The following is a 25,716-nucleotide window of genomic DNA, read 5'->3' as shown; positions in this document are numbered from 1 at the left end:
TTTAGTTGAATATGGGAACCAGGTGTATGCAAGGAAAATCTAAGTTAATGTAATAATTATTTTTTAATTAAATAAATAGGCACAGCACTGGAAAAAGACTAAGAGACAAATTTGTTTAATAAACAAATAAGGAATATTGAATAATGTATTGCAAAATGTATCTATAAACAACTGCAGTGTGATGATCTGCAGCAAAGTTGCGTTGGATGCTTGGTATTTTGTTTTTTAAAATACAAATGTATTTGCTGAAACATATAGCGATATATTCCTCATCCCACATGTTCATTTTCTCCATCGCTTGCCAACTCACCCTTTATTTTGAAAGTGGTAATCAGAAACGCCAATTTATATTCATACAAGCTTGACAGGAGGAGCCCAGCGCACGGTCCTCCTCCTCAGTTTGCATCCTCCAATTCAAGTGTGCACCAGATAAAAACATGATGTCTGGATAGTGAATATGGGAAGCAAAGCCGTACTGGCACATAAAGGATATTAGAATGGGAAAACTGGAGTTCTTTTGATCAGTGACAGCTGCAGCTGGAGTGTGTTTTTGTTGTGTTTTTTTTTTTTTTTTCTCATCACAATGTGTGAGGGATGGATGTGGGTCGGCTGCCAGTATATTTTCGTTACGGATACAAGGACTGGCAAGTTATCAGCATGAATCACCAAGGGCAGAAAAACTGAATGTTGTCAATGTTAAATTTGACTGTGGAGAGAGGACCATGGCGAAAAGGAAGGGACTGTTATTTCCATTGCTGTACTTTATAGCAGAGTTCTGGCTCACTTCGCAGCAGGTCCTGAGAATTGGTAAGTTTTTAAAACTGTCATTAAAATGTCATTCCTATTTGTCGATATAAAGACTGTAACTGTACACTCAGTTTAATTATAATTACTATTTAATTAATACAAGATCCGACTTAAAGGCCTTTTCCCTTGTTGGATTAATAATCTACTCTAGAAAGATTTCTTTGTATATATATTATAAAAAGAAGTAGAACGTTGACCCGTTGTGGCATTATCATAATGGTGATGTTTTTAATATCTCACAATGCCTTTTTGAGCATTGTCTCTAAGGATTACCGACAGCTAGGATAATAAAATCAGATATTATACATGTGGATGTCATGCAAGGATATCCATTTATAGCAGTTGTGCAGCTCAGATGCTATAGGTATAAGTTAACGAGAGAAAAATAACCTTTTAATTCTAGAACCAACAAGCAAAAGTTACAAAAGGGAGTCGCAGTGTGTTCAGTTACGTTCATTATAGCATCATGCATTAATATTGTAGGTATCCTGTTACAAGCCTAACAGACATACAGTTTCTGCCTCGGTTATTCAATAGTGATCTTGTATTAATTAATTATTATTTATCCTGCAGAGACTTATGTTGATGTGATCTCTGTAAAGCCTCGTTATGCAGGAAGTTTCATTGTTAGATTTAAAAAATATATTTTTTCACCAGTGGGTGCACTAAGGACAATAGTGCTGGGTCGTCTGCATAAAAAAAAAACCCCATTGGATTTAATCAAACTCAAGTGTCGGTTCATCCATGTTGATATTGCAGGTCAGAGGCTGACGAGTGATTAAGTTGGCCTATGGCTTCATCTGAAAGCATGTACTGTTGACATGATGAGGATTGTGAAATGGATACAGCGCTGAGGGTATGGAGTGGGCAGTGTCAGTGAACGCAAGGCTTCTCTTCTACAGTTATTGAGCCTTATATGTATGCTGATTGCCATTGACACCTGAGAATGTGGATCTGAGTAGAACTGTTAAGCCTTGGAGAATTAAAAGGGCTTTGCTTTCACTTGTAATTAGATAAACAGATCTCTTGCTTCCACCATCTCCCTTTGATTTCTGATGTAACTTTGGAACAACAAGCCAGCCAAATTAATGGACGCTGCTCCTCTCCCATTGGTTATCCTTAACTTCCTCTCATGGGTTAGAAGATTGCATCACAAAAAATGACTTTTTTTTTAATTAATTAGGCCTCAGGACTGTGCCCTGTTCAATGCTCAGGGACACTCTGCAATTTTCGAAATTCCTTCTTCTTCTAAAGACTTTATCATTGGGACTTGTGCTGTTGTTGCACAGCTTTGGAGGCCGATAGGCCGGTGCCACCAGTCACAGTTCTGATCTGTTCTCTATATTGTTAATCTCTCTAAGTCATCTATCACTCTCCGAGGCCACCTAATCTTTGTCATTCTCTTCATGACCTGCACACATCATAATCCCTCCCATATGGTCCGTGGCTTGGTTCAATTAACATTTCTGTCTTGGCAAGTGCTGCCGTCAGATTGTGACTGGCTTCAACTCTTTCACTGGGGTTGGTAATAATGGTAAATCTTCTCCCTCAAGTCCTTAAACAACTAACACTAATCTGCTTTATGCAGAAAGTCTCTTCCCCCAAATATGGTACTTAGGCAGCGACCAAATCTCATCATTGGGGGGAGCACAGAAGCAACAGCTTGTGGCTTGGCCTCCACTCTATTTTGTGGTTTGTTAAAGTCTTGTTTCCTCTTGCTTGCATGATTTATTTGTGATATCTGCTTTGTTTATTTATGATTTGGACCAGAGATTCATGTAATCATCTTTCTGTTTAATAGTTTTACAGTGGTTTTATAAATTAGGTGAATTTGATACAAATTCTCACCCTGATTTGATTCTTTCGGTCTAATTTTTTTGGTTGTTAGGTTGCGAGCAGCTATCCTATAAACAGAGAAACCTCAGTCCTCCACATCAAACGAAGATAGTAGACTGGTTAGGACCCCCTCATTCATTCACAGTCTGGCATGGGCCCAGGTTGGAGTGGTGCTGGTGGTGTTGTTGAGGTGGGGGTTGGGGGTCTAACTGGGAACTGGCCCAAGACGGAGAGAGGGGAGAAAGCAAAACACTACGTCATTGTGTTCCTCTGCCTTTAAAGATGCTCCTTCTTGTGATAACTGCAGAAAATCACAGAATCAGGACCTACATATATACTCGTTAATGGGTTAAAATAAATAAAAATCTGGATTAATAAAGGTTTACCCAGTTTCCTAAACCAGAACCTTGTAATTGTTCTTGCTCTCAGCACTGAAAGGAGGAACAGAAGTCTATAAAAAGCAAAGCCTGAGGCTTTATCAGCATTTCCCTGCAGCACGAGCAGACTCTTGTTTTTGTGACCTCCTCCCATGCATCACCCACAGCATTGTCTGACCTATTAAAGATGAGATAGAGGCTGATTGATCCTGAAGATTATATTGGAAAGTAATTCATGGTAGCTACAGCAAGAATTTCCACACCACCTTTCTTTAGAAATTGCATTAATCATAAAGCCATGGTCAGAAATAGTGAACTCTGCAGCATTAAATGATTATGAAGAAGCTTTTCCTTGGGAAAGAAGCCGTCCTTTCATATGCAGGTATTCACAGATAGTTCATGTTTTTTTGAGGACTGAATACGGATGATTGAATTCTTCTTCTAACAATGCACAATGAAATGTCTGACAAGACAAGCTTGCCTGGTGATTTCTGCTCAAACGTCGTAGTTTTACCTGCACTCTCATCTTAAAACGGTCATTACCGAAGTATAAATGATCCCAGACGGCTCCGACTGCCTTGCCCATTTGTTCATTTGCTTGCTTATAGCCTTCCGATTCAGTGCATTAATCCATGTGTCATCTGCAACACAGTGTACGGTGCTTAGTCTCTTATTTTCTCTGCATCGGTATCAAAAAATAAATCCCATTTATAGCTTTTGTTTATCCAAATCCATGAAAAGTATGAGTACGGAATACAAAGTTACACTAACACTTGACCCAATGACCCATTTTTATAGTTGCACTCAAAGAGCGACCCCACAGCGCTACTAAAAATGTGTTCAGGTCACAGCATCATGTCCCAAAAGTCAGTATCAATGTCTTCATCAGAGATATCCACGTAATCCATGTCCTAATCTTATTTCACTATATACAAATATATATATACAAGTGATATCCTAGAGATTAGAGATCTTAATGTAAAGCAATAGTCTTTTGTTGTTTTTTATTAACCTATCACAGTAATACAGTATATGCACATGGCAGGGAATAAGCAACAAGAAATTACAGATTAGATGTTAAATGTATGTTACCTATTACATACTGTGTCAACCAGACCATAGACAAGTTTATGTAAAATGTCACTCAGTACATTTCTTGGTCACAATTCTTTAATTATCTATTTCAAGGCATCCTTGTATTTTTTTTAAAGTAAAACAAGGAATGTGGGCAGATAAATGACTCAAACATTGAGGGATCGGGATCAGCCATGGTCCTATTTTCAAACATTGCCTATGTTACCCTCAGTACTGCACACAAGCTCCCACAAAGTGAAACAGTGATCTTAGTGTGCAGATATCTCTTGCATCACAAACGTACTCCACTTAGAAATAAAAGTCTGAACAGCAGAGGAACTCATCAACTGCCGCTCTGGAAATCAACGTTGACTCAATCAAATGTGAAAGAGACAAATTTCATTATTTTCTTGGTGATAGGCGCATCATGTTTTGTGGGGTCCTTTAATTGAAAATGCATTTAAGAGAAAATACTGATTATTTCCAGCCTCAGTTTTCAACCACATGAATATATACGCTCATTTAAAACCAATTTTCCAGACAAGAATTGGAGTATTGGTGCTGCATCACTCCAGATACCCGGGTGTTTCTGTCTGACTGAAGCAGGTGCACCTTCGCCGGCCCTTCTCCGGCCTGGATATGGGTGAGAGAGTGGTCATGGGCGTGATAATAACAGAGTTTAACCATCGCAGGTGATGTAATGTTGCTGAAGCTGATGCGTTAGTGGACCAGCATTGATTTCTTGAACCGGCGGTCTTCATGCTTAGCTGAGACAAACTGCCATCACACTGAATCCCCTGGATTGCCCTCTGGGAATCAATACCTCATTAGAATTTAAACTGAGTTTTAACATCTTTGCTCAGGTGGAAATAAGAGGAGAGAGGAATCAAAACGGTTGTTTCCTTTTACTGTGAGATGTGCATTTCCACCAAACCAGGAAATGAAAAACTAAGCAGAGCAATAAAAGAGATATATTCTATATTTTGCTGTCAATAAAAGTTGTGTGTGTAAATACTATAGTTTATGCAGCTAATTTCAAATCTAAACCTTCCAACCAAATACACATCTGTTTGATGCTAAAAGGTCTGTTTGGATTTATGACGTAAACTTGTAGATCCACCGTCAGATTATCAATTAGGTTACATTTATAATGAAAAGCTGAACATTTTATTTATGTTTTTAAACATTATTCACCCTTTGAGCATTTCCCTCTTATTTGCCATGTAAAACACTTTGCAGATGCGAGGTTAAAGTTCATATTGTGGCTGTTGCATTAAAGCCATACATGATTATGAGAGGGATTAGAGGTAAGTGACAAAAATGTAAATCAGTCAATCTAAAAAGCAGAAGCTGCCTTTCACACAACCACACAATCTATTTTCACAGCCCCTTTAAAGTATGAGGAAAGCAAAACGCTTGATTGGAAATGATGCCGAGATGCTGCCACAAGGATTAAGTTGTTGTTGAATCCTTAATAGGCCATGTGACATTTGCTGCAGCCTCTGCACTTCATCAAGATGGGCAGGTCAAAGCTTATTTCCACGTTTATATTCAAACCACATCGGAGATGCTGAGATGGAATACATGTTGTTGGCAGGTTATTGTATTTTGGAAGGAACATTTCATATTCCAGTGGAGAGAATTAAGGACTTTAACGGGTCCCAGCAGCTGCTCACTGAGGCTCCGTAACCATAATTAGGATTGGCACTTTCAAGCATGCTTTTAGTGACCAGGGAGTCCAGACAAGGCTCTCTCAGTTTGGGCTTTGAGGCTATGCTACACCAAAGAAAAAGGTCATTCACCATCAAGGTCTCAAGGGGAGCGTTTTAAAGGCCCTTTCTCCTTCCAGATCACAATTTCACAGGCAATTCTTCAAACACTGTGAGAGAGCAATGACCTACTGCCATCTGTAGCCTCTGTGTTGAAGTGAACACATTTGCAAACTATTCAGCATCGAAAAGGCATCTTAATCATTTTGTCTTCAGGGTTAATGTAACTAATGAATAACAACTTATAAAATGGCACATCTTTTAAAAAATCACCTTCGTTAACTATTCGTTTTCAAGTTTGATGCATTTTTATTCATTCATTTCTCATTCATTTTAGGTTAAACTCACTCTGACTGTTCAGAACTGGCCTTGCTTCCCGTCTGCACTCATGAATGTCAATGTGGTGAGAAATAAAATGTAACCCTGAATGTATTATTTCAGAAATCCAATCACTGAAGGACGAGATGTTTAAATGATTTACATTTGAAAGGCTGACGTCGATGTGCAGGGACGTTCTCAGCAGGAATAACAACACGTCACATGCAGGTGGTGACAATCCAATGTTTTTTCTGGCCTTAATCCTGATTCTCTTCATGCTGCGCCTTATGTAACGCAAATGTTAAACATTGTATGTGAGTTTTGAAACCGATATATCCATACGGCCAGCGCTGGCATGCTACACCCTTCATCTGTCTGGAGCAGCGCGGTGGATTACCAGTTTAACCCACCACACACACACACACACACACACACACACACACACACACACACACACACACACACACACACACACACACACACACACACACACACACACACACACACACACACCTGAAATCTGATTGTGCTTCAAAGAGAAATCTATCTTGAATTGATTATTTATCTATTTTTTTTTAATTTAAATTAAAAATTAATTAATCAGTAACATAATATTAAGTTGCATCCTTAAATGTAAAACACACAAAAGTATCACGTTTCCACAATGTAATGTTACATTTCGTTGTTAAACTACTTTCAGGTTCAAGTTGGTACTTAAAATAATTACAAGGAAATCCCTTTTGCACGGCTGATCGTGTTTTAGCAAATGAAAAATGTTTAGTCTTACAAATATACTGTCTAACGTGCAGTTTGTGCACGAGAAGAGTGGATGATGTTAATCCACTGCAGCATCATCTTCTCCTACGCTGAACAAAACAGTGATATCTGAGTTAGCTTTTTCATTTTGGCGTCATGCTGAGATTTTCACATCCTGTTAACGACAGGATGTGAAAACGGCTCACCTCAAAATCAAAAATACCTATTTTTCCTCTCCCACCATTAGCAGACTGCTGTGTATTTGGTGTTAACAGGTTGGAGCAGCCAAACTAAATGTGTGAGCAGTGGGGATCAGGTGTGGCTCAGCTGTCAGCTGCTCTTTTCTACAGATTTATGTTCTCGGCTCTATTTCCTGCACGGTTCACAGCAAAAACATAGATAGTGAAAATGATCTTTTCACAACATATTGACATCATAATAGGTAGTAGAGTAGATAGTAGAGTTTTGAGATCAATATAGAACCAACATGTTCTCACTCCAATGCATCAAATAATGCATCTCGAAGCTTCAAACTACGGCGCTCTTCATCACTTTTGCACGTGTCAGAGTGACGCCGTGTCAATATATGCTTGAAGTTTTAGGAGACAAAACCACTTAGTTAGGTTAAGGAAATGAGTCACATGTCTAATGAGTGACAGATGAGTCACATGACTATAGACAATAACGATTCACATGACTAACGACTGACAGGACAGAATGTCAATGTTTACTTTTAGTTTCATCCGGGGAACGAACATCCTTTTAGAATTAAAACCCTCTGGCATCTTTCTGTTTCATTTGTTAACACTTTTGCTTTTTCATGTGTTAACTAGAAATATTAATATACCAGGATAGTGGAAACTTTTAGTACTGGATTTGAATTGTGGATTGTTATTATTTTACAAATGAACGCATGCTTTTTAACTTTTTCTGTTTGAAATGGATATTTATGAAAAGCAAACTATGTAGAAAGAAGGGCTGGTGTTCCATCAGCAGCGATGCCTGCGTCATCTGTAGCAATATATATCGAGATTGTTGGGTGTAAGTCGCCTACTTTTGGAGATATCGGTGTTAGAGATGTCCGCCTTCTCTCGAATACACTGTTGCACCTCGGCTCTGTCGAGCTCCGGGCAAAAAATATACATTTGAATAACTCAACGGCAATGTCTCTTTCCAGAATTCATGACCCGGTCACTGGAGATAAGCCACAGACCTTGTTGTGAGCAGTTTCATGCAGGAACTATTTTCTTTCTACCGACCTACAAAGATACACGTTTCATAATCGTCCACATAGCAGTCAAGAAGACAACTGATGAGTTACAAGAAACGCAACATATTTAGAGAGTTAAGTATTCATAGCAGAACCTCAAGTATGATGTCATTTAAATAATGTAAAATATGTGAAGTGAGTACAGCTGTTCATCTGTTGTATAACTGTTGTAAGGAGATGGGATGCCACAATGACGTACGAGTGGAGATGTTCAGTCTGTAGATATTAGCTGTGAAGCTTGTCGATTGTGAACCGAAGGCGAGGCACGTCTTCCTCACCGAATCATCCCACACAGCAGCGTGTCAGCTTGTGGAATCCAGGCCATGTAACAGGAGTGAAGTCAGTCAAGGTCAAGCTTTTCTCTCTCAATGAGATTAAATTCTGTCATCTCAACCAGCTCCCTTGGTAGCATTGTGTGGTCGAAGTAACAGAAAATTCAGCGGTGGTAACCTTGCAACGCTAGAACAACCACGTCATTCAATCCTCTGCCATCACTTTGTCACACCACCACTGTTTCGTCTCTCTTCCCACAGGCGGCATCTTTGAGACGCTTGAGAATGAGCCCATTAGTGTTGAAGAACTGGCCTTTAAATTCGCTGTAACCAACATAAACAGGAACCGGACCTTAATGCCAAACACCACATTGACCTATGACATCCAGAGAATAAACCTATTTGACAGTTTCGAGGCCTCGAGGAGAGGTAAGGATGATCTGAACGCTTATTGTGTTGAAGAATCAATAAAAGAGATTGTTTATTGTGTCTCTCCTGTTGGTCACTTGCTGTTTTCTCTCTCCACTTTCCGTTTCATCACTCAGCCTGCGACCAGTTGGCTTTGGGCGTCGGAGCGGTATTCGGCCCTTCTCACAGCTCCTCGGTCAGCGCGGTCCAGTCTATTTGTAACGCCCTGGAGGTCCCTCACATCCAGACACGCTGGAAACACCCCTCAGTGGACAACAAAGACAGCTTCTACATCAACCTCTACCCGGAATACACCTCCATCAGCAGAGCCGTGCTGGACATAGTGCAGTACTACAAGTGGAAGACGGTCACCGTGGTCTACGAGGATGCAACTGGTGAGTCGAACCAGTGAAGCGTTGAAACGTAGCAGCAGCATTTCAGCATGCATGCACACAAACATTTGAGTCAAATTACATCAGATTTATTTACCAAACTGGCAGCCATGTGAGCGTTTACAGAAATGTGCAAATTGGTTGTCATGTCTGTGCATGAAGGTGTGGAAGTTAAAAGTGTCTGCTGGTGGGAGGCAGGACCTCCGCTGGTTTTTATGTGAAGCTAAGTAATGAGATGAGCAATGGTTGCAGTATATAGGGCTCATTTAAGTTGATTCAGGATATATTATGTACATTTGACTAACCAGCATTACTCATTTATCTTAAAATACAGCCAGAGAACCCAGATATAACAAATCAGCTGTTAGGAAGGAACAAGGATGGGAAAATCCTTCAAAAATTCAAAATTCTCTTCGTGGCTTTTAATATACAAACTTTCTGTGCAAAGTGGAAATTCATCACAAATAATAAAACAAAAACATTTTGTCAGCCTTGAGTTGTCATCTTGATGGACTCCTTGGAACCATTCGGTGATTCTGTTGTTAAACAGATGATTTAATCTGCTAATCTGTGATTTGGACTGTTTGGTCAGACAACACTATTCACAAACACCTAATGGAGTAATTAATTAATGGCTTTGCCACAACAATAACAGATTATTAACCACCATGGTTCATTACACAGATTAACTGGACATAAAACAGGAATATGACAAATTCACCTGCAACTGTATACAGATATAAAACATCTCCATCAGCCAAATGGCTTTAGATCACAGCAGCAACTTAAACAACTCGTAGAATCAAAGCTCATCTCAACAGACGTCACAGCAACCATCAACATCAACAACTGAGCTCCAAGAAAACAGCAAAATGACAAAATCATGTGAAAGGAAGTGTGAACAAGCTGGTTCAGCATCCAGTCTGCAAACTGTAGCACAAATAGGGAGGTAGTGGAGTGATCACGTGTCTTACCTTTGGAAGACCTTCTTCTTTGACTGGTTGCAAACTGGTAAATCCAATCCTCCCAGTAGGCCAGACTCTCAGCTGTGTTGCACGCTGTGATTATAAATCGCATTGATAAAACAATAATAATATTATCTCCCAGTGTGGGTTTTCATGAGGCGGTAATGCAACGTGTTCTTGGTGTTATATTGTAATACGATTTATTTTATTGCAGCTCAGAAACTCCCGCCATCTCAGGCTGCAACTTTCTGCCTTCTTTCCTTGTTGTCGCCCACAGTTGCTAACTTAACTGGTGTTTAGCTCGAAAAACACAGGCGACAAAAACGTTCAAAGCACAAGTCTTGATCACGTGCTAGTGACGGACGAGATCGCCTAATTTGAACGTTTTTTTTAAAAACCGGAAGTCTATATATCCGCAACGACGCTTGCTGAATTTAATGTGTCGCAATTCCGCACTATGATCACTAGAGGGCAATCTACGGGTTCACCAGAAAAATGTCAAATATGTAACATAAAAATAAATCAAAATGATCGCACACAATTTACATATTAACATCTGTTATTTTTATTAACATTAACATAACACAACATAAAATAACATTCTTGATAAAGGTCTACGACTGCCTTCACTAGATGGAGATGTGTGGCATTATAAGTGGGTGTTTTGTCGCCCTCCTGTGGACATAGGGAGGAACTGCAATATAAAATTCGTTAAGCTGCCGTGGACTGCTTTCAAAATACAGGCAAACAAATGAACGCAATCAGAAAGGAAGTGTTTCTGTTGTTGTGACGGTTAGAGGTTACACCTCATTCTTTTGGGTTTGTGAGACGACAATGCAACAGGACATTTGGATAGACAAGAATGTGGTGTTATTGTAATCCTGTTGTCGCAAGTGATTCATCTTTCGTCGCAGTTTATGAAGTCACGCACCATTGCCGCCTAAATGGAGCAGCAGCTAGCACACTGTCGAGTTAAACAGGAATTTTCTTGATTTTTTAATTCCAGTGGTGATGTGATGTTATAGTATATAGTATATATTAGTAAGGTCTTCCACAGGTTAACGTTTTCAGCCATGTAACATAGCCTCGATGTCGGCTCAAGGGCATGCCAACACTTCCGGTGAACACTTTCAAAATACAGTGAAATATAGTTCCGCCCTGGTAAAGTGCTTACTGGATGTCGTGTTGCGTTTAATTTATTAACAATTATATTTTTTTATAAAATGTAATTAGTTGATATTAATTAAATAACACATTGTCGGCCTTAGTTAGGTAGAGATGATGACACTCTACCTGAGTGAAATTGAGACTGCTCACTGCCCTCTTGTGGTCACAATTAAGAACTGCTATATTAAATTAGACAAACAATCAATCATCAATGTTGACTTAAAAACATGCTTACACATCTGGTGAATATCTTAAAAATACAGTGACCAAGTAAAGCAATGAAAATAATACACTGATGAATATTGTTATTGTTATGATTTATTTAAGATACTAAAACCCTCTACCGTCTTCCATTATTTATGGCTAAGAAAGTTGTTTATCAGAAGAGCAATGTGAATATGAACCCAATTTAAGAATGGATAACTTGCTAGCAACTGTTCCACTTTGGCTAGTTTAAAATGAGCAGCGTTTTTGTGGAGGTTTCTGTCCATATTATCAGATAAATGTTTGCCAACTGCCATACTGGACACATTTTAGCACCATGATGACACAACTTGACTTGGAGTTAGACATCTCCAGGGGCTAGGGTTTGTTGTAAATGTGACTGTTGAGCTTAATAATGCCCTTTTTTGGCTTTTAATTTAAGGACTGATTCGTTTGCAAGAGTTGATCAAAGCTCCATCCAGATACAGCATTAAAATCAAGATCCGCCAGCTGCCTACCGGAAGTAAAGATGCCCGCCCTCTGTTGAAAGAGATGAAGAAGGGGAAGGAGTTCTACGTCATCTTTGATTGCTCTTACCAAACATCAGCTGATGTTCTCAAGCAGGTAAATAACACAAACATCTACCAGCGTGTAGTCTACACTCGGCAGAGGTCATTGTCCTCAGGGTTTAATTCATAATTTGACACCCAAAATGCAATGTTATGTCTGAAATCCAATTTGATTTTTTTTTTTTCACAGCGTAGTTATTTTTATGTTTCTGCATTGCTTTTGGTTTAATATTCACTTTGTGCAAGATTAGTCTTATTCAATCCCCTTCAGAAATCCTATGATCATTTCCAAATCCAAGCAGAGCCTATTTTTGAGTCCGACATACACATTCAGAACCAAAAGCTGCATGGGAGATTAATTGGGAACGCTACACTTCCACGAGCAGAATGTGACATGCTCACTTGGATACTTGTTCATGCAAACCCTGCAGACAATACCAAATGGGGGAATTCAGAAAATGGGTGGATGGTGTAATTTGCAACGTTCTCTTGGTAATAGATGTGATTGGATCGCGTCGGGGAAAGAAATGATTATTAATACTGGCTGTCTGGAGAGAAACAGTGAACGTACAGTCTCTTATTGTGTTTAGATCTTGTCCATGGGGATGATGACTGAATATTACCACTTCTTCTTCACCACACTGGTAAGGAAACTGCTGGCGGGCCACATTTCTTCATGATTTATATCTCAAAGATTGTTTTATTTAACATATGTGGATTAAAAATCCTCATGGACATGCACATGATTATACTATTTTATTAATTAAGTGTCCTTTTATCCTGCGCGAGCTTAGACGTGCATATTCACCTCGAGACGCAAAGATAATACTGATGAACTCAAACATCTGTGGTTTGTTTGCCTGATGTTTTCTGTGCCCTTGACATAATTCCATGTGTCCCTTTACCCTACATTCTCCACTGATGGTGTTATTCTTCTACAGGACCTGTTCGCCCTCGATCTGGAGCCGTACCGCTACAGCGGGGTCAACATGACGGGGTTCAGACTGCTCAACATAGACAGTCCACAGGTGGCCTCGGTGGTGGAGAGGTGGGCCATGGAGCGACTGCAGGCTCCCTCCAAAGCTGAGACGGGGATGATGGAGGGGATGATGACAGTGAGTGACTTCTTCCTTTCATTCCTCGTGTGAAAGGTGGTGTTATGATTGCTCAAATGGTCACTGAACTTTATAGAACAAAGTTAAATGTTAAATATAAGGAGAGTCTGCTTGTCAGCCAAGAAAAGTTGGAAACAATCAATTGTCATCAACCAAGATGATTACCACACCTTTTTTTCCCATTTATCTATTTTTTTTTTAAATGTAATGGATTCAAAATCATTTTCAAAATATCATATTAGTCAGATTTGAGATACATATTGGTAACTTTGCCTGTCAAAGTGTCAAATATGATAATGTAATGTTGAATATGGCAACAAACAGACATAATCACTGAGAGATTATGTGTAAATGTGTCAACCCGTCGCCTTTTTTTGGGAAGGTGCACATTACAAAAGATGAATCTGAGCCCCTCATTACCCACACTGCACTCCACCGCGCTGCTTTCTCATTGTGTGTACAAACAGAAAGGTATTTTTGAATAAAATTGCTCGCCAAATTGCGCTCACTGTTGTGTTTGCCCGTTTGGTTGCTCTGCATGTAGTTTGTCAAAGCGCTGCTGTAGTTTTGGAGTGCGTGGATGTGATAAGTGCATGACGTGATCTTCACTGATGGATGCTGACAGTCACGTTTGTCTTTCAGAGTGAAGCAGCTCTGATGTACGACGCCGTCTACATGGTGGCTGCTGCCTCGCAGCGCGCCTCCCAACTCACTGTCAGCTCCCTTCAGTGCCACCGACATAAACCCTGGCGCTTCGGATCTCGCTTCATGAGCATGCTCAAAGACGTGAGTTTGGCTTGTGGATGTGTGACGCCTGCCTCTCCCTCTCCATCCATCCGTCTCACAGCTTGCTGCCCTTTTTTGATTTCCTCGGGTGGAGAAGCAGAAACAAGAGAGTTAAGGGATCAAATGATGAAGGAGAAACGTGTGTGTGAAGATTATATTTGAAATAATTTCTCTCAGGAGATGGGGATTGATTGATTGGTTGTCATGTCAAGTGTGTAGTCAGCTACTGATGAGAGCCGTCTATTGAGACGTTCATATAGATGCTTAATGCAAAGAGGATATAATAACAAGAATAACATTTCCCAAACATATTAGTCATTTAAAAATGTCTCTATATTGCTTTAAGTTTCCATTGGATATCATAGTATGTGTATCGTTAGTTAATTGAAAATGAAAAAATAAAATACAATACTGCATGTAGTATTGAAACACATTTAAATCCTAACACTAACAGTTTGAATCAAAACTGAAAATAAGTTTAATTGTGGAAGCTGCCTTTCTCAGCTCGGCTCAGATATTTGAATTTGAATTCCAGGAGCTCTCGTTAGGTTGCACTTTCTAATTAAATGTTTCTTTGACACATGAGCTTTTCAATTGTGAGTGTGGAATTTGCTTCATTTAGAGGTTTCAAAAGTACAGACATCCTAAACTCAAGTAGAAGTACAGACAGAGTGTTCAAGAAGACTCCAGTTAAAGTAAAAGTACTTTCTACTACTTTCTAAAGTGAAAAAGTACAGGCTATGAAATGTAATTAAAAGTATAGTGTAAAAAGTATCCCTATGAAGGACATTTCTTCTGGCTATTTTTTTTTTTTTTTTTGCAAGGCTGAATCTCGCATCGTATTAATAAGAAAGAAAAATAATCAATAATTCCCCTCAAATGCATTCAAACTGAAGTGATGATACATTTCAGAATGTATTTTATAACTGTGTTATCTGAAGTGTCCTTGAGCAATACATTGAAACTAGGGGAGCTGCTCTGTGGCTCACCCTGCTCTCTGCTCTCATGGGGGAGGGAAGGAAAAAAAAAAAACCGATTTCCCCTGCAGGAATCAATGCTGTAGATTTAATACTAAGAGTTAAGTTTTGCAGGGAAAGCGTCGTGAAAAACTCAGAAAATAAGACTCAGCTGGGTGTATTTGGATTCTTTCCCTACATTTACCAAAGGACATACAGAGCCAGTTTGTTTGTGAGGTTGAGGTATAGAGGACATATATATATAATACTTTTGTCACAATGCTGTTGATCCTGAATATTCATGGATAATCAGTGAGGTTCATCCCTTTATCATCTGTATTTTCCAATCCAAAAAGATTCATATCTACCGCTTCATGTAGAGCAATGACACCAACAAATGGACAAGACGGTGGGGATTCAAAAAGAGACGTAATGACATAAATAAACAGTGACTTAGGGGTCAAGTAGACCTCACAGATGTGAGCAATACACTTTGTGAGGCAGTCTAATTAAACAGCAACACTAATTGGCACCATGTGACCTTCTCTGGATGTAAAAGATCTTTGCATTAGAAATGAATGTCTGAAACGGAACAAAGGGGATAACGTTCCTTGTGATAGCATCAAGTTTAATCAAGTCACCTCCCACACTCAGTAATATGCATTTCTGTTTGTTAAGATCCAACATTCATTTTATGTTTAATTCAAATCATAATGTAAAGCTTGTAGAGTAAAAAAATGACTGTTCTCACTGTACTCACAGTCATCCAGAGGCCTTGTTGTAATCTCTGAGAAATACTTTCTTCTTAAGAACACCATCTGTGTTATGTTTATGTTTACATCAATATGTGATTAGATTATTTTACCCTCACCACGTTTCCAAAATGTTTGACATATGAAGACGATGAAGTGTTATGGGGCAAACTGCTCCTTTAATTCTATTTGACTGTGATTCACAGTCGGACAATTAAATCATGAATTTGCCGTGGGCTGGACATTGGCAAAATATACAGAAGGTCCAACGCTTTGTATCTATGCCCGCTGGCTTCTCAGCTTCCAATGTTAGTGCATAATTGAGACGCAGCTCATTTCTCTAAGCCCTCGGTAACCGAGATTTAACATGACTGTTATTCAACTGAGCTCACTTCATTATCAACTGCATTCAAATACATCTCTGAGCTCTGCTGCCCACCCGCTGCTCTCCACCCAGACAGAGGCCATGCCTGCCTGCTCCACTTACATCACTGTCCACATGTTACACACTCACAGATACTTAACATCTCCATTGAGGATCCAGCCAATGCAAAAACGCTCATTAAAATGCAGTTAGCCTTTGTCATTTCTCTTTGCTTAATGTAGCACTCATCCATAATTTATGTTTTAAGAATTGTTTTCACTTTTCCAGGCTTTCGCTTTGACTTTGCATGCATGTCTATGGCAATAAAAAACGGAGGGTGTTTTCTGTGCTTTGTTTGCTGCAGGCACAATGGAACGGCTTGACGGGACAAATAATTATAAACAAGACAGACGGTCTGCGGAAAGAATTTGATTTAGATGTCATCAGCCTGAAGGAGGACGGCCTGGAGAAGGTGACCTATCTGACCCATATATTGTCAGTAGAGGCTGTGTTTGTCCACATTAAAGCAGAACTGAACAGAATAGAATAATATAGACAAACAGAGCCACTGCTATTCACTGCAAACTGCAGAAAGATTGTCTGGAAAACAATATATATTATCTTTAAATCCGGTGCACTAATTATACCCCAGGAGGAACTGTTTTGATACATAACCCTTGCAAATCATTTTAGCTGTCATTTTAAAGTAGATGTTTCTTTAATCACATTCAGAATGCTGCTCTCAATCGGCAGGTCATTAACAGGCCTCTTCACAACAAAGACATTAAACTTAAGGTAACACAGTTGAAGTACAACTTAAACATTAAAAATTAGTAAAAGCTGTAACCCGAGGATTTATTATTTTAAACATTTGTCTTCCAGCTAAAATTCAACATCATCGTTTATTGTTTTTTTTCTTCTTTTAAGTTTAGGGCTCTGTGATTAAAATGCTTTCTCTTTATTATTTCTGCAAGACAATCGCGGGCAACAACCGCCTGAATAAAGTGTGGAAAAAGGTCTGTATTTTAGCTGCAAAGGAATATTGACGCTGTTTATTAATTTACTCTACCTGCTTTCCTCTGTGATGTCTCCCCTGAAAAAACACGTTTTTGGTGCTGGTGGGAAGGAATGTCCAACATTTCTGCACTGGAGATGGCATTTCAAGTTTTTACGTATTTATATTATTTTCCTTTCCCTCCTCCCACTGCTTCCTAGTACTCGTTTCTTTCCCTTCTTTGCAATCTTTATCCTGATAAGGCGACTTGGATCTTTAATGTCCTGCCGTCAGTGTGGTTATTTGAATATTTTATTTTTTACAGATTGGCGTGTGGAACTCCCAAACAGGCCTTAATTTAACAGAAAACAACAAGGACTCATCCACAAACGTGACCGACTCAATGGCCAACAGGACCCTTATTGTCACAACTATTCTGGTATGAATTCAAGCAATTATCAGGCAGCATTTGATCAGGGATGTCTTGGTAAACTAATGCCCATACATCCAAAGAAGTGTTTGACATTGCTGCCAACCTCAATAACTAAACTAATACATAAAAAAATAAGTCTGTTATGTGCCTTCTTCCAGGAAAATCCATATGTCATGTATAAAAAATCTGATAAGCCCCTATATGGAAATGATCGCTTCGAGGGCTACTGCCTGGACCTGCTCAAAGAGCTCTCCAACATTCTGGGCTTCTCCTATGAGGTAAAGCTGGTGTCTGATGGCAAATATGGAGCTCAGAATGACAAAGGGGAGTGGAACGGCATGGTGCGAGAACTCATTGACCATGTAGGTATCAATCAATGCGATAGGTTAGAAAGTACCTGAGTGAACAGCATCATCTGTCTTTGACTGTGGCTCTGCTTGATGGTTTTTTTGTTCTGTACCAGGTGGCTGACCTCGCCGTGGCCCCTCTCACAATCACGTATGTGAGGGAAAAGGTCATTGATTTCTCCAAGCCCTTCATGACGCTGGGGATCAGCATCCTCTACCACAAACCCAACGGCACCAATCCAGGAGTGTTTTCCTTCCTCAACCCACTGTCTCCTGATATCTGGATGTATGTGCTCCTGGCATGCCTCGGTGTCAGCTGTGTGCTCTTTGTTATTGCCAGGTAAAAACATATTCTAATGCAAAGTCTAGCCTATGGCACTAATGGATTAGTGTGTCTATAAAATCCTTCGATAGCTTCAGATAGGATCATCTTTATAAGTTCATTATGGTTGGTTGCAATTAATGCAACATTGGTTGGTTGAACGTTTAAACCTCTTGAATGCAATATGTTGTTTGGATTTATTAATATTCAACCATTCATTTTGGCTGACACATAGTTTAATTGCACACCGCACTCACCTCAGTCATTTTTCTGTATCCTTAGTCAGAATTGAGTCAGTTTTTGCCTTTTACATTATGCAAATAACACGAGTTGGACGGATAACATTTGCAGATTAATAATGTGGCATTGTGCTGTCATCAAGTATTTTAATCCCATCATTAATTGTGAATTCTTCACCTTCAGGTTCACTCCCTACGAGTGGTACAACCCTCATCCCTGCAACCCAGATTCAGATGTGGTTGAAAACAACTTCACTCTAATAAACAGTGTCTGGTTTGGAGTTGGAGCACTTATGCAGCAAGGTATAGGCCGACTTACTGAAATTATAACTGTATTATGTTATTTTGTTGTGTTCATACCTGAAAGAAGTGTCGACTACCTTCCACCTTCACCTTCATAATGTCCGTGATGTGCCTGGAAGAAAAATAAGATATTTTGTGTCATGGCTATTATTGTCTCGTGATCTATTTGTTTGTAGAATTCATTATGTACCTTGTGTTATCTTACAGGATCCGAACTGATGCCCAAGGCCCTCTCTACACGAATAGTTGGTGGAATATGGTGGTTCTTTACGTTGATCATAATCTCCTCATACACTGCCAACTTGGCTGCCTTCCTCACTGTGGAGAGAATGGACTCACCCATCGACTCTGCAGATGATTTGGCCAAGCAAACCAAAATAGAGTATGGTGCTGTACGAGACGGGTCCACCATGACCTTTTTTAAGGTAATCTTCTCTTCACTGCACACTAAATGGGAAATTAACTGTATAACAATGGGGAAAGTATGCAAACAAGTACATTTGTTTTTTAAATTTCCATAAGCCTGACATGTTTTACCCTGGAGTCGAGTTTACCCCATGTACCGTCTGATTGGTTGGAGAAGAGCTGGGTTAGTTAGTATGCCATGCATGGGTATTCCTCATGCATGGACATAAACAAAGGCCTGGGCCAAATTTTTCCACATTCTTTTTAAAGGATTTGTGGTTTTATTTGTAGCACAGTAATGAGTGTATCTGAATGTGTATCCAATTTGTGTAAACCTCTGTGTTGATTGCATTGTTTTAAACATCCCAATTCTGATTCAACAGAAATCTAAGATCTCAACGTACGAGAAAATGTGGGCATTCATGAGCAGTAGGAAAAACACAGCTTTAGTGAAAAACAACCGGGAGGGGATTCAGAGGGTTCTCACCACAGACTACGCTCTTCTGATGGAGTCGACCAGCATCGAGTACATCAGCCAGCGTAACTGCAACCTCACCCAGATCGGCGGCTTGATAGATTCAAAGGGCTACGGAGTGGGAACCCCAATTGGTAAGATAGATGAGTAAGAAACTACAATAACCAATAAATGCTCCCTATCGGTCTGCAAACAGGTAGTAATGATGGTTTTTATCCTGCTGTAGGCTCCCCTTACAGAGACAAGGTCACCATCGCCATCTTGCAGCTTCAGGAGGAAGGGAAGCTGCACATGATGAAGGAGAAATGGTGGAGAGGGAATGGCTGCCCAGAGGAGGACAGCAAAGAGGCCAGTGCTCTGGGTGTGGAGAACATAGGGGGAATCTTTATTGTGCTGGCGGCCGGACTCGTCCTCTCAGTTTTTGTAGCAATTGGAGAGTTTATTTACAAATCCAGAAAAAACTTGGACATTGAGGAGGTGAGTGTTGGTCAGTGTGAATGGCACAACAAGTATTAACACACTAGGACACTCAATCGAAGACTGTTATGAACCATACTACACATTTGTGTTATTCTCGTCTTCAGAGGACTACAGTAATCACTGGGCAAACAACAATTTGAAGTCTGAATGTGTTGAACTGCATTGTTACAATCAAAAGAAAACAACTTTTTAACACAGAATTGAGTGTTTTCAGTAGTTTTGGTGTAGAGCACATGTGCATTTTAGTCTTAATTGGAAGCAACATTTGAAACCCTTTTAATGATGACGGATGGTTATTGACTTCTGACATCTTGACACTTGACCATCTTGGCCTTGCTGTTTTTTTGCAAAAAACTTTAACAGTGTTTTGTGTGGGGGGGAAAATGCCGATGTCATACTGTGATAATGTAGGTAAGTGATGGCGTTATCTTTGATTTGTTAATTTCAACGACTGCAGTAGGTTTGAGAGTATTCCGTTATAAAATGTTTGCAATTTTCATATTTATAGTGCACAGAAACTTTGACATAACTTGCTTCTTCTTACCACTTTTGTATGTACTCATGTATTTCAAAAAATCGTGATATATTCAATGGTGGTTGTTTCCACTTTGTTTATGAATGAGTGTTCCTACAAAGTTGTATTCAAGTCGCTTGACACTCAGGCCATCAGTTGCTTAATGTCTATACTTTTTTGTTGCTTTTGTATCATACAAAGTTCATAAACATGCATGTATACTTCTCATCATGTTTGAATTGTTTCAGAATGACTAAAGCTATGCGAGAACATTACATCCTTTAACCTTTTATTTCTGGTTGTTTCGTAAAACTAGTGTGTCTTTAAAATGACGGCTGCCCCATTTTGAATATTTGATTGTTGTGATACTTTTGAGTTCTCTTGCAATCATTTGTTTTGGCTGTTTCTGGGAAACAATTTTCATTTTTCATTCACATTCAGTTTCATGTTATCAGAGACCAGGGGTTATGAGTCACATAACCTCAGGTTTGCCAGTTATTGGCCTGCAATATAGAAAATCTACTTTATTATACATATATTGATTATTCATTTGCAAATCATTCATTGGTGAGAAACAGTGCTTCATGTGTTTAAAATCACAATTTCAATTGGTTTGTGCAGAATGTAACGCAACCGATCTTAAAGCAGTTATGATTTAGAAAACGATGGCCTCTGGATTCAATGTTAAAGTGGGTGGTCACTCAAGTAATCCCATTGGCTGGTGACATGCCACTGGCTCAGCAGAAGCTTCCTACTACCCCGAATCACCTTTCTCTGCCTGCGCTTCGCTCTAACCAGACCCACAGTCACCTCACCCAGTCCTAGGCTTGTAAATAACGTCCTCGTTATGTAGTGGATCACAAACACGCTTTAAAAAGTGTGCGGGGCTTGCCACACGGATGAGAAAATCCTGCAGGTCTAATGACATTCTTCTTCCCCCAAATCTGACAGGTGCTACTGAGCGTTGCTTGTTTTGTCTCTGCATTATAAGATTTGTGTCACAGGATGTCAGGTCTGAAGTAATTATGCCGGTGACTAAGGGGCTGTTGAGTGAATCTCATGAATAACAATTATGATTGACTGGTAATTATGATGATTACATATCTAATGTTTAAGAACAGGGTGTGAATGCTCATCAAAGAAAGGAGACACATACAAGACATTGTGACATGAAATCAGGACTCATCTGAGGCAGATTTGAACTATCCAGCTGCTACCATTGAGTAACAAAAAGCAAAACGTACATGAGAGATTAAACTGAATGGCAAACTTTCAACTGTTCCAATATTTTAGAGTTGTCTCAGCCACTGAAATAGTTTGATGGCAGGTCAAAATCAAACAACTGACTGGAACAAATCCACTGGATTGCTTGATTTTGACCTGCTCAGTGTTATGCCTTTCCTTTTGTCATTGCTTCTAGATTGCTATCCCATACCTATCCTTTTAACAGCTGATTCCTTTCGATGCTGTGTTGGAGGACCCGAGTATGTCCTTAAAGTGTCACACGACAACGAAGAAAAAAATAATCCAAGCAAAGGGGAGGGCTGGATGACACACCATGTTCCTTTGCCATACAAAACACACCTTAAGAAAAGAAAGTCTGCACCTATTAAGGGCATTTGATTTTAATGCTGTTCTATTAATTGATATAAATTTAATAATAAAGATGGATCCCATATCTCTGTTTAAAATGTTGTTTTAAATTGTTCATAGAGCAGCAATTTCAACCACCAGAACAAGTGCTTTAACTAAGTTGTGAACTTCGTTTGAAGCCATTTTAAAACATTTGTAACTGATGTTTAGGTATTGCACTCATGAGAATCAGCAAATGAGGATGCAATATGATCTCACCGTTTAATCTGGACAAGCGATATCATTGCCTTCTAGTGTGATATAGAAAAAACATTGGCTATATCTTTGCATTGTAGTCTATCTACACCAGCACACATTACATGCATGCATAAGTATGCAACTTGGTCAAAGTATGGAAACTTTCCTAAACGCTACACTTTGGGGATATTTACTGCACCGCTAAACTGAGAAAATGACTGAACGCTCAATATAACTGTCAAAACAGCAAAGTTAATTAAAAATCAATGTAGTCGGCAGAATTGCGGGCATCATTTTTGCTTTTCCAGTTTGGCTCTTGACACGGACGAATTGCAACAATTTCAGCATGACTGGTTAAATAGACGTACTCTCATTCAATACGACTTTGTTGACAGATCTTGTCCTGAGAGGCACTTTTTCTTGTGCTTCTCGTGGTACAAACACAACACAGTGAGGACTGTTATGACAAGAAAGCAAGTGTGAATGTAATCTGTCACTAGTCTGTATGTACAACCAGCTGTTTGTTAATCTGACGGTCGCAGACCAGGGTGCTAGCTAGCTGGGGTCGGCATGTCCCCTGGTTTCTCTCATTTCTCTGGGAGATTACAGTATTATAGTCCTCATTTATATAATCCTGTCAATGGGATACAGCCCCCTTCTCTGTGCTACCCCCAAAATGAAGTTCATAGTGACTGCAGCATGTAATCAGTTAGGATACAGTAGCTCAACAGCTTATAAGATTTATGTTGTGTTGCAAGAAGGTCATGGACCTTATGCTTGGGTTGATTATATAAATATTGTCTTTCTCTAGGATTTTGACCCCTGGTAGAAACTCCAATACTGTGGATGTCCACTCCTTAGTTGGGCATTCAGGAGTCCATGTCAGAGGTCACCACAGTGCCACTATCTCTATTTACATGGGATAACATCAATTCTGACAGCAAATTAGAGGGGATTTGAAAGCGAACTGACATTTCAGGTCATAATCTGGTGTTAACGACTTTCATCAAGAATTTTAGTTGATATTTTTCTGATGTTCCAACAATTGGTTTGTGTGCTTTTTTTGAACAACTTATGTTTGCCTCATAATTAAAGAAGATATGGAAAAGTTATTTCAGCAACCACGGTATGTAACCTGTTATCATTTGTCAATTTCATTAGCATAGTCTCTGTTTTAACAATTTCACAAGAAAGCTAACCTCCACATGTTTGAATATCTATTCCTTTTTCACACTCATTGCCTCCTGTTTACTAATTCTCACTAGCAAAGTACTGTGGAGTCTGTCTGGGGTTCAGTCAATCACAGGGCTAACGCAGTAAAACCATTTACACCCACATTCACACCAGCAAATGAAGTCAGCGGTGGACTATGGGAGCAAGCCGGAGAACCCAGGAACCCCAAGAAAAGCCATGCTAACACAGGGAGAACATGCAAAGTTCACACCGCAGGGCCCACGCCGGCCACTGGGTTTGAGCCGCCTTATATGTAAACCCCTTAAAAAATAAAACCATGTATTGTGACAAAACAAATACATAAACGGATTGGTAAATTGCAGCCAAACCATACAATGTTTCATTAGGATTTAAAAAATACAATTTTGGAATTTTTATTTTTTAAATAATTTAATGAGAGAAAAAAAAAAAAAATCCAAGAAGATGGATGTGGAGAGAAATGACAAGTGAGAGATCTTCATCCAGATTTTTGGTATAAAAAAAAAAAAAGGAAATACAGGCTCTGACACGAGAAGATATATCAAGACAGATACAGAGTTCAAGGGGGCTTTGCATTAATCTCACGTTGTAATGAGAGTTTAAGGTTTTGGTATTCTGATGAATTCCAGGATTGGGCTTAAACTGCTTTCATTTTGTTTGCTGGTCTTTAATCTTCTAACCCTGCGTTCTTAATCAGAACTCAGAGCAGGTTTTTAATCTCGCATGAATGAGGCCGGGGATTATGGGCCTCTGACCTTGCCATGCCGCACAGCTGCTTCCTCCTCGAATCAAGTTTCTCTTCCTGTGTAGCTTGCAAAAGAGGATAATCTTACTTTTTGCGCTACAATGCTCCAAAATCCAAACTGTGCATAGAAGACCTAAACACGGGGAAGAATCCTAATATTTTAGAGGGAAAATCAGAAATTGGTTAAAATCACAACGCTCTTCAGTGCTTTGGCAATTGTAGGTGATGCCAGTTTGGACAGACATCAAATCGAAGCTTTTCTATAGATGTGTGTCATGATATTTGATCCTTGTGGTATTTGCATCGTCTAATCCTTTTGACTTTTAGTTGCAACACCACTTGTAGCCGCTTTGTTTTTCAGCGTGTGTGTGTGTGTGTGTGTGTTGGCTTCTCAATGATGGATTCAAGTTTTGTGATTAGTGGCTTCTGGGTTATCTGTGTAATTACCACTTTAACCTTGAGGACTGTGTTCTGAGGAACACAATAGTAACACACACAGCTATTTTAAAAATGACACAAAAGCAGATGAGCACTTCCCAAACTCAAGTAGGAAAACTTTTCAGAAGACCTCGAGTGGATAAGGCCCTCTTAAAAAGGGCTGTTCTGTTTAATACTGGTTTGCTTAACCAAGCCTATGAAGTCCAACAACTTTAGATTTTAACAAATCATTCAACAACCAACAATAAAATTAATCATCAGTCATACAATGATTGCTAATATATTGACGATTTTTTTTAAAAGTGTGTCAATTCGATAGCATTACGTAGCTATTCATTAAACACAATACATTTACTAGTTTACAAGAATACGCAGTAGAAACAAATGAGGTGAGTAATGTAGCTTATAATGAGAAAGTAAGCATCGAGCTCATGGTGTTTTTGCATGTGATTATTTTAAAGGAGTCATCACCTGGAAATCGCAATTTCTCTTGTTAAAACATGCATATCTGTGTTTGACCTCAGTTGAAACTTGCCTGAAAGGCTGGAGTTTGAAAATGGCGCCGTTTTTTCGCTTCTGCTCTTTTTCCGAACAGGAATAGCACACAAGGGTGTGCATTCCTAAAGCACGAGATTTTGATTCTGCGCCTTCGGTGACGTCACCGTGGCGGCTACTTGCATAAGCCCACCCCTCTTTCACCACCCAACCCCGCCCCGTCCGCTACCTGAAATCGCCGAAGCGCCGCCATTATGTTTTGGAGTCTGCATGCAGGCAAGCCCCCCCCCGGCTCTGTCCTTCCTGCGGCGAATCAACGCGCGCCTC

General features: G+C 39.5%; 1 protein-coding gene across 3 annotated transcripts; it reads left to right on the top strand.

Moving 5' to 3' along the window:
* Positions 1 to 440: 440 nt before the first annotated feature.
* Positions 441 to 22,290, top strand: LOC311020241 (glutamate receptor ionotropic, kainate 1). Of its 3 annotated transcripts, XM_084020173.1 has the most exons (17): positions 441 to 807; positions 8,741 to 8,908; positions 9,025 to 9,282; positions 12,058 to 12,239; positions 12,775 to 12,828; positions 13,126 to 13,299; positions 13,942 to 14,085; positions 16,522 to 16,629; positions 16,911 to 16,952; positions 17,132 to 17,173; positions 17,477 to 17,590; positions 17,743 to 17,946; positions 18,048 to 18,271; positions 18,677 to 18,795; positions 19,003 to 19,220; positions 19,584 to 19,809; positions 19,902 to 22,290. In XM_084020173.1, the coding sequence occupies exons 1-17, from the start codon at positions 723 to 725 to the stop codon at positions 20,189 to 20,191; spliced, it is 2,652 nt and encodes an 883-aa protein (XP_083876299.1). In that variant the 5' UTR covers positions 441 to 722; the 3' UTR covers positions 20,192 to 22,290. The 3 variants fall into 3 exon arrangements, with proteins under 3 accessions (XP_083876299.1, XP_083876300.1, XP_083876301.1); XM_084020174.1 differs by lacking the exon at positions 16,911 to 16,952 and having other exon boundaries at positions 442 to 807; XM_084020175.1 differs by lacking the exons at positions 16,911 to 16,952; positions 17,132 to 17,173 and having other exon boundaries at positions 442 to 807.
* The last annotated feature ends 3,426 nt before the right edge of the window (positions 22,291 to 25,716 follow it).

This window comes from Eutrigla gurnardus (assembly GCF_963514095.1).
Source record: "Eutrigla gurnardus genome assembly, chromosome: 10".
NCBI lineage: Eukaryota > Metazoa > Chordata > Actinopteri > Perciformes > Triglidae > Eutrigla > Eutrigla gurnardus.
This window is presented reverse-complemented; position numbering and strand designations above follow the sequence as displayed.

What these genes read in the sequence shown, in the direction of transcription:
- LOC311020241 (XM_084020173.1), top strand. Translation starts at nt 723, where the DNA reads ATGGCGAAAAGGAAGGGACTGTTATTTCCATTGCTGTACTTTATAGCA. An exon ending in CAGCTGATGTTCTCAAGCAG is followed by an intron (nt 12,240 to 12,774) that starts GTAAATAACACA and finishes TATTGTGTTTAG; the next exon opens with ATCTTGTCCATGGGGATGAT. An exon ending in TTATTGTCACAACTATTCTG is followed by an intron (nt 17,591 to 17,742) that starts GTATGAATTCAA and finishes GCCTTCTTCCAG; the next exon opens with GAAAATCCATATGTCATGTA.